Here is a 19,214-nt window from a genome sequence, read left to right as displayed (position 1 = left end):
GTATTATGCTACTAAGTGCCCTAACTGGAAGAAAGGGTCCAAGAAGGACCAAGTAGCAGCCTCTGCAAAGATAGACGAGTTTTCTTCTCACTTTAAGGATTTCTCACTTATTGCTTGCATGGGAAGCTCAGTGGCTACCAACATATGGTACGTAGACAGCAATGCATCCTATCATATGACAGGTAACAAGAGCTACTTTAGCAAACTAACAAAGAAGGTCATGCCGTTCCATATCGTGATGGGTGACGGGAGGTACCAAGCCGAGGGCATTAGTGCAATCAAATTGAGAGGGAGTCAGGAAACCCTTTGTTCCAGGGCTCAAGAAGAACCTCATTTCAATTTCAGCGTTGGAGGATAAGGGGTACCAAGTGACCTTTAGAAAAGGTAGGATTTTCATAAAACCCTCAAACTCTAATGTGGCCAAACACATTACGATTAGACAAAAGAACATATACAAATTGCAATTTGAGACAGTTGCAACATTCACCAATAGAGGGAGTCGTGATTCAGGCAGGGAGCATCGGGAGTTATGGCATAGGCACATGGGGCATCTCGACCATGGCACGCTGAAAACTCTCAAGGAGATAGCGACAGGGATGCCATAATGCAGCATGCACCAGCATGAGGTGTACAAGGGATGCACACTTGGGAAATATGCCAAAACCTCTTTTCCTAGCAAAGCCAACAAGGCCAAGGGCATCTTAGACATTGTTCATTCAAATGTTTGCAGGCCCTTCTCTTCAGTATCCCTCATGGGGTAAAAGTACTATGGCAAATTCATAGACAAACACTCGAGAAAGACTTAGATATTCTTCATGAAGGGCAAAGTATTCTCGAAGTTTCAGGAGCTTAAGGCCTTGGTTGAAAACTAGACTAGCAAGAAAATCAAGGTGTTGAGGTCTGATAACGATGGGGAATACATCTTATATGCATTCAAGGAGTTTTGTGCAAAGGAGGGCATTAGGAGGGAGTTGACCAACCATATAACCTTCAGCAAAAGGAGGTGGAAGAGCACACAAATAGGGCCATAGTTAGAGCAACCAAAGCCAGGTTGAATGATCAGAGGATGCCCAAGTTTCTTTGGGTTGAGGCATGCAATACAGCAGTTTTTTTGCAGAACCGAAGCCCACATAGAGTGTTGGGGCGAGTTATACCAGAGGAGGCATTTATAGGCACAAAATCAATTGCATCACATTTCTGAATATTTGGCAACCTGGTGTACTTCCATATACCAGTAGAGAAGAGATCAAAGTTGCAGCCCACAATGGAGAAGGGCATCTTCATGGGCTACAGCGAGACAGCCAAGGCATACAGGGTATACGTACCAACACTCAGGAAGACAGTCATCAGGAGAGATGTGAAGTTTGAGGAATAAAGGTATTTGAGAAAGTTCTTAGAGCATGAGTTGTTGAATTTTGTAACTATGGTCAGTCATCATAATCTATATTTGGCCACTTGATGTATTTATATTGATTATTGTAAATCATATTTTAAATGCTAAAATCAAAAGAAAAATATATTTTGAGTCATCTCCCACTGAGACTTTTAAAAGAAGAAAATTTGAATTTTTGAAATTGAAATTTTGGCTCCAAGATTGCCAAGTCGGCCTCGGGTAAAGACACACCCATTCGACCCAGCCAGAACACTATATAAAGGCAACTCGACTTCCTCTACAAGGCCAATTCGCATATCATTTCATAAAGTATCTTTTGGGCAAGCAAGCGAAGGACAAGAAGGACAAGGACGATGAAAAGAAGGACGAATTCATCTCTTCTCTCTCTCTTCTAGCTCGCACGTGTGGATAGACTCTCTCTCTGCAGTGCACACTTTTCTGGGTAGTTTCTGTTGCAAGGACCAAAATTTCTAGTCAATTGCTGGGGGTCGAAATTCTGGGATTTTGGCAGTTGCAAGAGGACCAAAATTTTGGGTCAGATCAAGTAGCGCAAAGAACTGGATCAAGTTGGGAGACTTGACTTGGAGGTTTTCACCAAGTGTGACCTTGTTAATGACTAGAAGGTCTAGGTGTGTCTCTTGTTGAACAGAAGAATTTCTCTATTGAAAATGTTGTTGGGTTTTTCCCCTTGGTGGGTTTTCTCAAAGTAAATCTTGTCTTCTCTTTGTGCATTGTGATCTCTACTATTCTATTGTTCTTATATGGTTGAATTTATGAAGTAAAATTATTGAATGATATATTGGAATAATTTAAAATAAGATCAACATCAAAAGTAATTATCAGTTTTTCAAAAATATTGTGCTAGTCTCTATTGAACTTAGAAAATCAACATGGTATCAGAGCCTTGGTGAAGGAGGGAACACAGAGAACACCTTTGAAGGAACCCTACTTTGAGATTACTATTGTTGAAGTCCCTCTTGTTGATTTGCATCCATGGTTTTTTTCTATGAAATTTGAGAACAAGTTGGAAGGAGCCTCAAACTTCAAAGCTTGGAACCTTACAATTGATCTTATTCTTGCAAAGAACAAAGTTTTGGATGTTGTGACAGGAAAAGGTTGTAGAACCAGCGAATATTGCAAGAAAGGAAAAGTTTAAGGAGGATGACATCATTGCCATGAGTCTTATTGTGGACTCCATTAGAGATCATCTAATTCCCTATATTGCAAAGCTTGATACTTCCAAGAAGATGTATGATGCCCTAACTAATCTATTTACTATCAAGAATGTTGGTCAAGCCATGAGCTTGAAGAATGAGCTTCGTGATATAAGGATGACAAATGATGACACTATGGCTTCATATTTCGTAAGGATTTCACAAATAAAAGACCAAATTCAAGCAATTGGAGAAACTATTTTTGAGAACGAACTTGTGACTACAACACTCAATGGTCTACCTAGATCATGGGATGCATTTGCAACAGGTATAAGTAGTTGGAAGGAAGCTCCTTCATTTGAACAACTATGGACCTCTTGTACTTGAGAAGAATCAAGGCAAGTGACAAGAGATAAAAAGGAAGAAGTTTCTCGAGCATTTGCAGCTCATTTCAAGAATAAAAAAAAGAAGAAGTTTGGCTTTCAACACAAGAAGTCAGGAAGAAGATCTCCTTCTTCCCATAAGAAGGACATGTCAATGATTCAATGTTATGGCTCTCAAAAAATTGGACATTATAAGAGGGATTGTCATGAGATGGCTAATAACAAAAAGAGTAAGGGAAAACAACATGCTACCGCAACCGACGTTGACGATGAACATCCAAAGAAACCTAAAGGTGACAAAGATTTATTTTACTTTTCTGCTCTAACAGGTTCTATTGCAGATGATGATGATATGTGGCTAGTAGATAATGGTGCATCAAGACATATGACTGGAGATCGTGGAAATCTTACTAACATGATGGAAAGGAGGTTATCCCAAAGGGTAGATATTGGAGACAACCACAGCCATGCAGTCAAAGGAATTGAACAAGCATCCATTAAGGTGGAATTTGGTAACAATGTTCATCTCAACAACATTCTATATGTACCAGATTTGAAAAAGAATCTAGTCTCTATTTCATGTTTAGAAGATAAACGAGATAGAGTAGCTTTTGTGGATGGCAAAGTACTTGTATGGTCCAAGGGCTCTAGTATAAATGATGCTAGGGTTATTGGGATTTGTGAAGGAAGATTGTATAGGCTCGTGAGTCAACCAACTCAAGCCCTAATACATGATGAAATCAATCCAAGTGAGCTATGGCATAGAAGATATGGTCACCTTCATTATAGAGCATTACCTAAATTGAATCAAATAGTTTCAGGTGTCCCTGAATTGTAGATAGATCATGAGGGTGTTTGTAAAGGTTGTGCACTTGGAAAGAACATTAAGAAACCATTTCCAAGTAGTGACAATAGATCTAAAGAAGTTTTAGATTTGATTCACTCTGATGTATGTGGTCCAATGCTTGTGAGATCGCTTGGAGGTTCATTATACTATGTGACATTTATTGATGACTTCTCTCGAAAGACATGGATCTCTCCTGAAGACCAAGGATGAAGTCTTCAATGAGTTTCACAAATTTAACTTTGAAGTGGAAAACTTGACAAGTAAGAAGATCAAGATTCTGAGATCTGATAATGGAGGAGAGTACACCTCGAAAGAACTTGTTGCTTTCTATAAGAATGATGGGATTAAGAGGGAGTTGATTGTTCCCTATAATCCACAACTATGTCACAGGGTTTGGTGAACCTGAAGGTTCAGGTTCGAAATTCGGCGAACCTGAAAAAAAAATTGAAATTTGTTCAGGTTCGTCGAACCTGAACGAACTTCAACGAACCTGAACGCGAATTTAAACAAATTTTTTAAAGTGCGATTTAGGGTTCGCCGTGTATTCAACATTTCATGGCTTCCCTTTCAATTGTACTGAGTAATCTTCTGCCAGTCTTAATCCTTTTATACAGCAGTAGGCGGTTTATAGCCACCATTTGTAAACCATATTTGCAAAAAAAACAATGGTTTTACTTGCTGGTGCCATTTATAACCATATAAAAGTAACAGAAACACAGTCACGTCAGTCAATGGATCCATTGACCAGACTGGCTACAAACAAGCTTTTTTTTGCTCAAGATATGCAGAGCGTTCAAATTTTGTTGTAAATATGTGTTTCTTATGAGGAATTTTTATAACTGCACTGCTAAAAACATATTGTACAGAAGTTGTGACCATGATCATCCATATAAAGTTTTTATGTAATTCATGAATTTTAATTTACCTGAATAATGTACAAAAGATTGTAGGATATTCTGTTTATGTGCATATATAGTTGATTTCAAGTCCCACTCATGTTAGATTCCTAAAGGAATTAATCTCAAAATTGGTTGATCTTGGAGTTGTCAGCCTAAAGTTTCGTTAAAAGACCCTTGTCAGCCTAAAGTTTCGTTAAAGCCTTCAACTACACTCCAAATTTACAGTTTCAAGCCTATTTTTATTAGGCACGTGATTATCTTTGCACACAATTAATTATATGTTCACAACATTCTGATTAAGTATAGATTATCTATGTTTTTTTAATTTCCTAGAACAATTTTATGGATTATAACCACTTGGCAATGGTCCTTATGACTTCCTTATTATATTAGCATTGATGGTGACTCACTAGATGAGCCAAATGATGGAATTCCATGTGTTGATGACTTTGATGATATTATGACTTTGATGATATTTAAAATTTTGAAATTTGAAGATGTCCTACAATGAGTTCTTAATATAGTTGTATTGGAATGTGTATGTTTAAATTTTGATCATGTTTTGATTATGTGATTTTTTAAAAGATTACTAGTATTTGACATTCATTTAAATTTTGAAGAGTGAAAATTATGTCATTTCTTTTTGCAAACTACTATTGTGTATGTTTACATTTAACTAGATGTTAGAATGATTACATTATTCATGTATGTTTACTAATAAGAATTTGTATTCATGTGTTTATGGATCGATTTTGAATTTTCTATTATTTTGTCATATATAGATATATATATATAAATATATATATATATATACTGAAAAATATGTATAGTCGAACCTAATGCCGAACCTCATTCGAACCTGATCAGAAAATTCAAATTTGAATCGAACTTAATCGTTGTCGAACTTGAATTCGAACACGAACCGTGTGACATAGATCCACAATAGAATGGTGTGGCAGAACAAAAGAATAGGGCCATCGAAGAATCTGTCAAGGCTACGATGCACGATCAGGATTTGCTGATGTTCTTATGGGAAGAAGCATCATTGGCAGTGGTATATATTCAAAATAGAAGTCCTCATCGAATTTTGGAAGATATGACTCCTGAAGAAGCATTCTCTACACGAAAGTTAGAGGATTGACATATGAGGATCTTCGGTTGCCTAGTCTACATTCATGTTCCTATGGTACAAAGGAACAAGTTAGAACCTTCAGGAAAGAAAGGCGTATTTATTGGTCACAATAAATCAGCGAAGGCCTATAGAATCTACATTCTAGAACAGTAACGGATTGAGCTTAGTCAGGATTTCACTTTCGATGAGAATGTTGCATATTGGAAGTCTAAGGAAGTCTCTGTTGAGATTGGTAGTTTGGGAGGTACTCCAAACGCTAAGGTACATGGTTGTGGAGGAATTTGGCACCACAAAGTCACTTGTGGGCTAAGTACCCAAGCTGTGGGCTTTGCACCTAAGCTTGTGGTTGTGAAACCAAGGAGAGATTTGATGACCTAGCACTTGGAGATGATAGAGCACCCTTAGAGGAGTAAGGGGTTGCTTCAAGCACCAAGAGAGTCCTTGTCATTGTGGAGATATTAAATTTTATATGTCAAAGAATGGGTTTGTGGCAAAAGTATCAAGTCTGCCTAAACTTAGAGGTGCCCTTCAAGGGCTATTCGTCACACCCTAGTTTCCGAAATGGGTACGTTTAGAAACGTCACCTCCCAAAAATGGAACATCTGGTGAAACATCGGTTGACATGTCATATATGTATATACATGGAAAAAAATTATAAATAAGTGAATAACACATTATCTTATAAGAAAAAGAGGAATAAGAACCATAGATGACAACTTAGAAGAAAAACCAAGTCTATATTAACTCTCATAGATGACTACATGATCACCGAGTTTTGGCCAAGTTTCGGCCAAGCTCTGGTGTTTCGTGTACGGGTACAGCTCGAAACGTCGGGCTACTAGAAGTTTCGTGCAATCTAGGTTCTATGCAACAATAATATAACTGGACTAGTCCCAAAAATGTGAACTGAACTAGAACTGGAAAAAAACTGAATGAAAAAACTGGTTGAGCAAAAAATACATAAAATATTCAAATATATATATATATATATATTCATGTGCATCGTATGAATCGAAACCATTTATACACATATGGAAAGTTTCTCATTTCTATAGAAGTAAGAGTGCATATCACCATAATAACACTTAGTGCAATACATATTTGAACCAAAATACATCAATAAATAGGCTCTAAATTGCCTCTAGAACCCAAAAATAAGCATAGTACTACTAATGACTATCATAGAATCCTCATCCTTCTCATCTTCAAGCTTAGAATGATTAATCTTTACAGTGGCATTCCAACTTGATTCCCTTAGCCCTTAAGGTAGTGATACCTCTCCCTATGGAAGTGGGTCCAAGTCCATCAAAGAAAGGTCTTCATTGTCAAATGTTGGTGTTTGACTCTCCACCACCCACTTTGATGATGGATCAATGTCACCCAAAACTATGTTGCTTGATCTCGGGGTCTTGTTCAACATTTGGTTATGCCTCAACCTAAGGTTGTAATTATTATAAACCAAACATAAACCATGTCATTCGCCTGCTTTTTCTCCAAGCAGTTCTACTTCTTACTGTGTATAAACTAAAATGTGTTCCAATTCTATTCACACCTCGAAGCACTACATGTATGGCTCAATATCTGAATTACTTTTTTTTGCAAATCATGGCACTGACTAACAAACTATAGCCACCAGCAGGTTGCAATAAGAGTTGAAAGCAAAGAAGCTTTAGCAGATGACTTTGACACTTCGATTCACAACACTCCCTCTTAGTGAGGAAGGTATTTCCATCACTATCTAGAAGTGACCCTGTCTTCGAATCTAATCTGCAACCACGTCTTTTCAGAAGAATTGGATCTTTGAAGACACCATCCTTGTAGAAATCTCCAGCTCCATGACTTTCCTGGCATGGCCATGGCTTCCCTTACATGTGCCACGACTTCTCTTGCATGATCATGACTTTACTTGCATGGTTCATGACTATCCTTGCATGCATGGTTTAAATTTTAATGGGTATTTACCCATATTTTCCTTATTTAACCGTCAAATATTGACCATTTTAAAATCTACACGTCATTGACAACGATTGCATAATTTTTCAAACCATCAATTTGATGGGCGACTTAAATACTCATATATATATAAGCAAATTCAAATAAAATTATATAAAACAAAAGAAGTTAGTGATTTGGTTTGTTGAGACTCCAAGATAAGTATCACACTATGCAACACCCACAATACTAAGACTTTAAGATGAGACTTCAAGATAAGCATAGATTCATCCATAGTGGATCTTTGAACTTATTAGAAAAGTTGGTCTTTGTCTTCAATCACACCATGTGATCCTACATTGTACACACTTAAGCATAAAGCATGAACATTGAAGCCTGAAGCTTAAAGGTTGAGACTCACATGACATGTCCACACCCATGGGCCATTAGTATTCTATATAAAAAAAATTGATTGACTTTTCTTGTTTATGTAGGTGAAATAATTGTTTTTCTTTTGATTTTGTGAGTTTTATGTAGTTTCTTTAGTGTTGGCACTTTCTCAGTTTTTATAGAGTGGATCAATTTATTAGTGTCATTAGAAAGAAAATCTATTTTGTGGTTGGATATGGAAATTTCAAATGGGTGGTTATCAAGCCTATAATGCTTTTGATACATTCACACTTATATCTAAACACAACTGGGTTTGTGGCAAGGTTGCACGAAATGGGGAAACGGGTACGAGTTTCCGAAATGGGAAGCGATACGAAACGCGACCTCCCCAATTTTTGGAAACGGGGAAACGCGAATATATATATATATATATATATATATATATTAATTAGGACATTTAAGAAATATGTGCAATCATAAATCATATATGATACATTCTAATTTATTACATTATGATAAAATTGTTAATTGTCAATGCATAAACTATAAGTATCTAAATTTACATCACATTTACTCATGAATAATCACATTATGAAAACAGAAATATCCAAAATCAGCCACGAGAAATTTCTAATTTTTTGTCTCGTGCTTGATTGGGAGTCTCCTCCTACATAGTCGAACGACCTTAGTGCTCTTGATTAAATACAAGTTTCATACCCTAGTACCCTACATTCTCTTGATTATTGGGAGTCTCCCCTGCATAAAGGGCTTTGTTCTCTCGATTAAATACAAGTTCCATACCCTAGTACATGATAAAACCCAATGGAAACATTGCAATCCCCCCAATCCTGAAATCCTGAAAAACAGATAAGTCTGGTGGATTTTGAGTGAGATCTAAAATTCTACTTTTTCCATATGAAATCCAATGAGGGCGAAACCACTCTCAAACATCCTGAGTCATTTCATGGTAATGTTAAAAATTTAAGTAAAAGGATGAAAATGAAAAATAAAGGAGAATATCACTTTTACTTTAAGAATTTAACATTACCATGAACTGCATATCAACACTAAGGCAAAAGTTCACTTTTATAACTTTAGACAGGCATCTGGAAGCAACTCGAAGTCACTAGGCTAACGTAAGAATAAATTAGAAAACAAGTTTAAAAAAAACACAAGTAAATGTTGAAATGTGGGTCGTACGGCCCTGAAACGCATTTCAGGCCGTGCTGGCCACGTTTCAGTTTCGTGAAACATGGCAGTACGGCCTGAAACACGTTTCAGGGCCGTACCAAACGCGTTTCAGCGTTTCATACTCGTTTCCGTACGGAAACGCCCTCCTACCCCACGTTTCCTGCAACATAGGTTTGTGGCTTTTAGGTGTTAATCTTGTCCAATGGAAAGCTCTATTCTTCTTCCTTGTCAAAAGATTATGAATTTCTTCAAAATCCATGCCTATGTATTATTATTGCTTGAAATGTTAGAATCTTCGAAAATTCTTATTTAAAAATTAAAACTTGTATATTATTTATTAGGTCCTCCTTAAGTCCAACTCATCAAATTGAAGGCTAAGATGGATTGTTTTTATTCAAAATACATTATAGTTAATGGATTTGACCAAGCTACTTGAAAACTTTTCAAGAATGGTTTAGCATAATTTATAAAACCTTTGAAATTACGTAAATAGTGACTATACATAATTACACCAAATCATTGGCTAGTTTGGCATTAGGAATGAACATGGTTGAATATGTTTGATTTTTTTAAAGTAATATAAAATATATACATCTATGATATTACTCGGTTGAAGCTTATTTTATAGCCAAGCCAAAATTTAAAAAATTACTAACACAAAACTTATATTAACAAAAAAACATAATACATGAAATGACAGGGAAAAATAAAAATCAAACACCATGTGAAGGGACATTTTAAAAAGAAACCTGTCATAAAAAATTTACCTGACAGGTAGGAATGCCTGTCAAATTTATACCCTACTTGCATGTACCTTGACTTTCCTTGCATGCACCATGACTTTCCTGGCATGGGCTATTACTTTCATTGCACGTACCACAACTATTCTTGCATGGTTTGTAACTTTCCTTGCATGGCCTAGAAGACTCCACTCTCTTGCTTGAATCTTGAAGGTTAGACTTCCATTAGGCATCCAACTCTCCTTTGTAGTCTCCCTCTGAAGCCAGACTCCCTCTGAGCCTACACAACCTCCTCTTTGCTCACTTTGTTTTTCCTCCCGAAAAGTGCTACAACTGAACTTGTTTCCTTTCAAGGTCAATCCCGAGCTGCGATTGAACACTGGGCCTAGTTCACTCTAGACCACCGCAACTCAACTCTGCAGGTGTCCTCATCCTCCTGGGTCAAACACCTCATATGCACATGGACCCACTGTCGGATGTGCAACTTTGCAACCCAATGAAGATATTATATCACAATTAACCTGCCATCCACACGAAGCTACCTCGTCCATACCAAAGCATTCCTTACTAAGGCACCTAAGTTATATCAACTTTAACAAGTCAACGAAAGACCATCAATGGTGTCAGCAATCCGTCACACAACATACTTCTATGCACCAAATTCTCCACCAATCCACCAGAACTCCCACCTTACCTTGTCACCAAACCAGTCAAGACCACATCTCCAAAGCCTTTTGCTCCATGTCTAGCCAACTCACTGGGCAACACCACTGCTTCTTGGAACAGTCTCACAGCTCCCTACTAGAGCTGACACATGAGCACACTCTGATCTAGCTGCCCTAGCTCCCTACCATGTTGGAATGTCCATGCACCCTAAGTTTGGTCTATGCCCTAGCTACGAACACAAACACACTAAAGATGCCCAACCAAAAACAACTTTGCACAATGAAATATAACAACAAGAGATCAATAACAGTACACAGTATTTATGTCCCAAAACAATAAGAAATCCTTAGGGCTCTCTACTAGGGATCATGGCCTTTTACAAACCCTAGTACAATACTAATATAAATAGTCAATCCTTTGACCAATACAACTAAGGTTGAGGCCTAGTCCATCAGGCTCTCATTTGCCCAACATACAAATACAATTAGTTTTCCTTTGCCTACAAAACACAACTAGCAAGATACTTACTCACCTGGACTAGTTCCTTTAGCCCACAGATGCTAGTGTCACTTGTTGTCCTTGTTGTAGCCCTCTTCCTTCGCTACTACAATCTAATTTTGTCCACACAGTCTACTCCTTTAGGTCTGTGTCACCTACAGTTGTTGATCATACCTCTGTTAGGCCTGTTACATCCCTTAGTCTGCCTTTACCAGCCCTTCACTAGGCTCTGTCAGCACTTCCTTAGCCCTCTTGTAGCCTTTGCCTCCTTGATCTCACCAGTTGATGCTATTTTTGCCTTGTGGGCTGCTCCAACAACCCAAACCACCCTTGATCATCCTCCCCAACAGGCCTACAACCCTCAGTCTATTGCTTGTAGTCCTCTGTGGCCCTAACCAGGTCACCTTGTGCCCTCAGCCAGCATTCAGTCCAGCCTCGACATGTCTATCCTTGGATCCGGACACTAACTAGGTCTCTTAAACTTATGTCCAACCTACGGCCTTGCCCTAACCAAGCTACGACCTTCACAAAACAGGCCTTCCACACTACATCTAGCTCTAATCAGTCTCTAAGGCACTCGATCCTGCTCAAATCACCTTGGGCCTATCTTACAAAACACAAAACAGACCTCTTCGCTGCCTAAACCAACCTCGACCTTCCAAATCGAAGCCCCATCCTCTTCTTTCAAACTTAGACATCTATGGCTAGGTCTTTTACTCGGCCTCCTTCTCCCTTTTGGCAACGGCTCCTTTAGGGAACCAAATCATAGAGAAGCTCGGCCCTACTTCGCTGGACAAGACTCAAGAACACGGCCTCCCTCACTTGGTTGTGGCTCCACTAGGGTTGATCTTCTCCAAAATGAATTCCTTCTCACTTGTGATATAAGCCTTTCCTTTGGCCTATATTTATAGTTGTCCATAGGTCACTTAGAGAACCCCTTGGTCCATTATGATGTTGCCCACTCAACCTCTTAACATTAATTAGAATATTAAATTCATATCCTTGGCCTCTAAGCCCAGTGTGTTCGGTCAAAACCTCAAACCTTGGGTATCTTGCCCACAAGCTCTCTTTTTGAGGGTTTTCTCCACTCAGAAATACCTTCCAAGCAGCCAAATTTCAACAAAAAGAGAAACAAAAATGGGACTAGTAGATGTGCATAACATATTCAGGTATGGAAGAGAGCTAGCAGATCTTATAGGTTTTAGACTTGTTCGGAATGGAGCTTTTATAGAGGAATGTTAAGTTCTTGGATAGAAAATCCAGCTTTAAATGATGTCAAATCAGTTCTTCTCATCACTGCTAGGAGAATATGGCTCACTAAAAATGGACCCCTTCAATGTGTTGTTCAAAGTAAGTCTATCCAATACCGTTTTCTCCAGAACGGAAAAGAAGAGTCTACAAAGCAGTTGTTGGTGAAGCAGATAGATAAGTCAGGAGTGTCGGCATATTTTGATGGAGCACATCCAGGCAAACCTCATACATGCAGAGTTGTAGGTATAATTCACCTAAATAATCCCCATTGTTTAAAGTTTAAAGCTAGCCTTAGAGGCGTTTCCAATGACAATGCCCAGCTGATGGCTCTTATATTATTGTTGATTCTTGTTGAAAATAAGGGTACCAAGGAGGTGTTTCCTAGCGCATTTATCCTTTTGGCCTAGGAAGACACATTAATGAATTTTTGTCTTGGGACATTACGAGTTTTATTAATGTCATGGAGCAAACTTACTTTTTATGGGTTATGTACCATGCACTTTAATTTATTAATGTCACTTGTGTCATAAAGTACCTTTATGAGAAAAGTACATAGTACACTTTATAATATTAAAGTGACTTTTATGTTTTAAAAGTGACTTTATGAAAGAATAAGTGCACATGGTACAAAAACATAAAAGAGTCTAGGAGGCTCATTAATTGAGGGGGGGCACATGAGGGAGGGAATGAATACCACCCTTGATCTGGAGCTGAGATTTAATCTCAGCCATTTGATCTAAGGGTAGGGTTCTCTTCCATTGAGATGATAAAAAGGGAAAAAGGAGAAAGAGGCTCATTCATTCTCATGAGATTTGAGGAGAGGAGAGCAAGGAGGAAGGAGAGATTGCAGAGAAGGAGAAGGCAGAGTACAGCTAGGAGACAAACCCCGAGTTTTCTGCTGTAGCTTTCTGGCATGCATCCCTAGATTTTTGGGCTACATTAGCAGCCTGTGTTTGCAGGAGTTTGCTGGCCGAAACAGAAGGGATATTCATCGCTGGTTAGGAGGGAGGCTGAGAGTGATTCTCAGTGCAAAATAAGGGTGAAGGGGGGTTGTTTGAAACCCTTGTCTCTACCGTAATCATAGTAGTTGGGCCATGAATTTTAAAGTTCAGTCTCTGCTCTTCATTCATGGTCCGAGAGCACAATTTTTGAGGCTCCAAAGGCATGAATCTCGAGGCAGCAAGAAGAGGGCAATTGCATGAAATTCTGGGAAGATTTCTGCTTAGTTTGATACTAGTTTCAAGGCACTGATGGGTGGCAGCAAGCACAGAATTCCTGGCATATCCCAGGCTGTGTTTTATGATTGTTTGGGGCATGAATTCCTATGTAAACCTGAGCAGTGACATAACCTAGAAAAAGGAAGATAAGCTGTCTTATTTCTGCGGTGTAAATAATTTCCTTAAGAGCAATTAAATCCTCCTTAGAACTGGTTTACCCCTTGAGCATTTTTCCAGTGTCATTAGACCAAAATCTTTGTGTAAAATTTTTCAGTGTACTTGCTTGTATTTTCTTACATATCAGCTAAAAATATGTGTAGTAGTAGTCTTTAAATGTTTCAAATGAATAGCATTAAATGTTTTGTTTCAGATAACTGTTTGGGTGAGGGCATTAAACAAATATGCTAAAAAACTTGAAACTAAGAAGGGCAAACGGCTTGCAAAATTTTCTACATGGTATGAGAGTCAGAGGAGCTTCAGACCTGAGTTTTTCATCAGCTAATAGAAGGGACCAGCAAGCTAACATCTGCCATATCAGTGAACAGAAATCACAAAACCTCAGTCAGAAACCCAAAGATTTATTGGTTGAGAGGGAGGAAGATTGCCTAGTAACAGAGCGGCTTGTTTGTGTTGGTTGTGAGGGTCATGGCAACTGGTTTGAGGGTGGAGAACAGATTGAGAGGGGCTGATAATTTTGGCCCCTGGAAGGAGAGGATGATGCTTTTACTTCAAGAAGTTGAAGATGTTGAGAAATCGCTAGGGGCAGCAATTAGGGCTGATTTCTCTTTACTTTGATAATTGCTTGTGATTATATCTTGACTTCAAGGGTGACAGGTTCACAGAGTCCAGCACCAACAGGCGCAGGATTTCAGAGTCCAGGTTCACCACAGACCACAGGAGGGCCTTCCTCATCAGGAGGAGAGGCTCCATTTGAGGATTTTCCCATACCAGTTGAGGAGGATACTATAGGGAAGAGGAAGCCAAGAGGTACCACTTCATCAGAGGCTGGGTTCAGAGGGGACTGTGAAGCCTGAGTATATAGCCACTGATGAACAGGTAGCAAATATTCTCACCAAGTCATTGCCAAAGGGCAAGCATGTATATTTCAGAAGACAGGATGGGAGTGGTGAGAAACACCTCCCTCAATAAGAGGATGTGGTGAAAATAAGGGTACCAAGGAGGTGTTTCCTAGCGCATTTATCCTTTTGGCCTAGGAAGATACATTAATGACTTTTTGACTTGGAACATTATGAGTTTTATTAATGCCATGGAGCAAAGTTACTTTTTATGGGTTATGTACCATGTTTATTTTTGCATTGTAAATAATTTCCTTAAGAGCAATTAAATCCTCCTTATAATCCTTAGAACTGGTTTTCCCCTTGTGGGTTTTTCCAGGGTCATTAGACCCAAATCTGTGTGTAAAATTTTTGAGTGTGCTTTCTTGTGTTTTCTTACATATCAGCTGAAAAGAAGTGTAGTAGAAGTAGTCTTTAGATGTATCAAATGAATTAGCATTAAATGTTTTGTTTCAACTAACTGTTTGGGTGAGGGCATTAAACAAATATGCTAAAAACTTGAAACTGGGAAGGACTACGAGCTTGCAAAATTTTCTACAATTCTCTCTGCAGAAAAAGAAATCACAAAAATTGAAATTTTGTTGATTCAATGATGGTTGTAAATTGGAGGAAGGGCATATGCAATCTGAAAAACTATCTCGTAAGGCCTAAAGTTAAAGTTAGGTTGCATGAAACATTGTAAGTTGAAACATCTACTAGTTTCAGAAACATAAACACCTAGAAACACGAACCCCCTTCCCCAAACAGGTATGTGGGGGGAAACGCAGTATACACATATATACGTATGCATATGTGCGTCTGTGTCAGTGTGTATTAAATAATACATTATGCAAGACAGCAAAAACAATAGATTGATTTATTGGCAAGTTTAGAAACGAATTAGACATTAATGTGTCTCCATTTTCTGTAGCTTGGAGTTTTTTTCACGTCCTATGGATCCCCTGCCCCTCATGGACATTTCCTAGAAGTTTTTGGGGCATTTCCAGGTTCCAATGACTTTCTGGTACTGGTAGATGGGCAGTTTAGTAGTTTCGTGCAAAAGATATTGAAGAGATCCAATTGTTTAAATCCATATTTAACTCAATTTCTTTTCTCCATATTTACAAGGAAAGGAATGATGAGATGGATGGTCTCTTAAAGGCAGGTTTGCAGATGGAAGCAGGTTCATAGCATGCTCAAGAATACAGGGATGGCCAGCCATCTGAATATTGCCATTTATTTTTCTTCTGATCTATGTTTAAATTCTTTCTAATTGGAGACAGCATAAAAGCACATTCTGTACATTTTTGGGTATAGATGTAATGAAGTCAGTGATCTTTCTGCTGCTTTTGATGTAATAACTGCTCTGCCAGGACAGCTTTTGACTGCAGAGTGATTTCACCTTCAGTTTAAAGCTTTTTAAAATGCTTAAATGCAGATTAAGGAATGTAATTTTATCTTTCATTCATATAAAATTATAATTTTTGCAGAGGGAAAAGAATAGTTTAGTACTTATTATATGATAAGAATATTCCTTCACAAATCATGATATCCCACACTTAAAACAGAAGAAAAATCATGTCAACAAACCTGGAATGGCCTGGTGGTAGAGGTGAAGCAGAGGACACTCTGTTTGGCTGACCTGTCAATCCATTTCCAGCAGGGTTCTCTAACAATGGCTGCACTTGGTTATGGCTGCCATATTCTTGAGGGTGATGCTGTGTTGGTCGCTGCTGCTGACTCGAAGAATCCTCCCCCAAAGAAGAAGTAGCACGTGGCTTCTGAGAAACACCAGTCACAGGTGGCTTCCGCTGTGGCCCTTCCTCTTTATTATGATTGTGATGCCTTTGCTGGGAAAATCTGTTTGAGTATGTTCCATTCACAGAAGGATTCAATTGTTGAAGTTTTTCAAAAACTTCCTCTATAGAAGGAGGTGGGCCAGGGAGCTTTACATGCCTATAGCGACAATCAGGTCCATTAGGACAGAAACCAAGTTTGTACCTGTTATAAGAATATCACATGCAACAAACAGTAAGTATCCAAATTGCACCAACAAAAATGCCACACACCAACCCCTCACTAAAGAGAAGTCTATATAACTAAACTCTCTGAAAACGAATGAGATCCCCAAAAATGCTACAATAGTTATAGATGCTTTTTTTCTATTTAAATTTATGGATGTGCATTTATAACCAGTTTATATAAAGATTGTCTTGAATATCAGAACATCAGATTTACAGAAGCAATCAGAAAACGGGATGAAAGTTAGCAGCCAGATTTACGGAAGCAATCAGAAAACCAGATGAAAGTTAGCAACTTTCATAATTAAGGTGTTTGCAACTAGGATTCATACACAAGTTACTGGCAGAAAATTATTGCACACAGATTATATATGTTCATGAAGACCATCGGCTAATGGTTTTAATTTTAAGGATGAACCCTTTGTTGATTGTTAGAATGATCAACCAGTATATTACCATATTCACAAAGTTTTGCTACAATTTCTGTTATTTTGGCTGCTCCACCAATCATATCCACAGCCTTATCTTGCCTTGAAGCCCTAGAGTTGGCTTGTCTCATAACAGCTTTGAAAAAAATCAGGTTCATGCATGCAATCAGTTTAACTCTGATGCATAGGTCAAGTATCTGTATCTCCATGGCCAGTGATTGGAAATCTGAGGTTATACCTCTGTTACACTCAGAACCTTGTCCACATACTTTCTATTGTCCAGGCCTCTTAAGTATGAAAAAGCTAATAAATCATGTCTTAGCTCACAAAAAGACATGCTGATACGTTGTGGAAGTGTCATTTCTGTCTAGACTCTAGACATATTATAGAAATAATGCTTCAATATACAGCCTGGCTACCAAGAAAAAAGCAGTCAGAAGTACTGTGTCTTCTCTTCACATCAATCTATCCATTGTTCAATACTGTCAGACAGCACAGCAATACTGCACTTGTTTGAATTGAATTCTGCATCGCATACAAATTACATGTGTTAAGGATGATTTAGAATAATTTTGTGCATCGTCAATATATTTTGGAGAGAATAAACAAATGGAATGTGCATGGCAGTCTGATTCATGGAAGCCACAAGAAAAGGAGCTATCCTTGAGTTGCTGAAACAGTAACTTATTTTTGGACAGTATGACAATGATAGACAGTGGTTCGTGGGAAATATTTATGAATATCCAACAAACAGACTTCATTATATATAGACAGTTTGAAGTGAATGATATATGAAAGTAACTCATCACTGGATGTTATGGTGTTCCATTTGTTTAATGAATATTGAAAAATGATTATTTATGTGCAAATAAAACACATGATAGTTATTATTTAAAAATTCAAAAAAAAAATGCAGTGATGAAAGCCAACTTATGTGTGATGACTCTTGGGCAGAAATGAACATCAAGTGAAAAAAACTTCTAGGTTGCAGGCAACCGAATAACCTGTACAATCTGGCCATCCAGTGTACTGCTTAAGTGTGCTTTAATGTTGAGATGGGAGAAAGAGCTATCTGTTATCCCAGGGTTGCAGCCCGCGGGGGAGCAGCCCCCCCCCCCCGAACCTGCTCCCTGAGCACACTCCGCTCGGGAGCGGTTTGGGATCGGCATCAAGAGTGTGCTCCCTTAAAAAAAATTGCTCCCTGGATTTTTAGAAGTGAACAAGAGAGCGTTCAAGGAGCATTCGCTCCCTAACCGCTCATGTTCGCTCCCAAAGCGAATTTTTTTAGGCAGGAGCGATCGCTCCCGACCTCTCCCGCCTAAAAAAATTGCTCCCCGTGGGCGAAAAAGGCGCGACCGCGCAAGGGAGTTTTTGGAGGGAGGGAAGGGGCAAAAGAAATAAAAGGCTCTCCTCCCCTCCCACAATTCACCATTTGCATATGAGGGCTTTTGGAATTGGAGCAAAAGTTGAGGAAGATTGAAAGGGTTGCTTGGGAGCTTGAGGAGCTTGCAAGGGAGATGGAGGTTGGGATTGAAGGCCAAAGAGGTAGGATCTAGACTCTAATCTAGCATTTGTTTTTTTTATATGTTCATTGTTAAATTAAAATGTTGTCTTCTCATTCTCATTCCTCCATTTTATTGCAGGCAAGAAACTATAACCCCACCAAAGTTCAAAGAATCAAAACTTCAAATATCATGGCTATATGGCTTGGCATTCTCTTGATGTTGGTTCTTTTTTTTGTTATTATGGTGTAGGAGAGTAGGAGTAGGGTTGATGAAAAGGATGAATTGGGTAGTGGTGGATTTGAAAATCTTGGAGAGGAGGAGTACCTTGATGAGGAAGAGAGTGGAGATGATGATGGCACAAAAACCAAATCAGACTAAACCCCATTGTGGAAATATGTTTCTAGGCCTAAAGGAGGGAAAGGTGGTGGAACCACTAAATTTACATGCCTCCATTGCAAAAAGACTTACACAAGTTTATCCACCCATGCCAAAAAGCATCTCTGTGGGAAAAT

General features: G+C 38.5%; 1 protein-coding gene across 1 annotated transcript in view; it reads right to left on the bottom strand.

Moving 5' to 3' along the window:
• Positions 1-19,214, bottom strand: part of LOC149153456 (30-kDa cleavage and polyadenylation specificity factor 30-like) — a 260,357-nt gene that overhangs the window by 166,181 nt on the left and 74,962 nt on the right. The window contains exon 2 of the mRNA XM_089445456.1: positions 16,339-16,749. Within this exon, the coding sequence (XP_089301582.1) occupies positions 16,339-16,749 (411 nt within the window). The remainder of the gene's footprint in view (positions 1-16,338; positions 16,750-19,214) is intronic.

The sequence above is a fragment of the Pinus tabuliformis genome, chromosome 9 (genome assembly GCF_031772625.1).
Source record: "Pinus tabuliformis cultivar Carrire ecotype Pingquan chromosome 9, CPIR1, whole genome shotgun sequence".
In the NCBI taxonomy this organism is placed as follows: domain Eukaryota; kingdom Viridiplantae; phylum Streptophyta; class Pinopsida; order Pinales; family Pinaceae; genus Pinus; species Pinus tabuliformis.
This window is presented reverse-complemented; position numbering and strand designations above follow the sequence as displayed.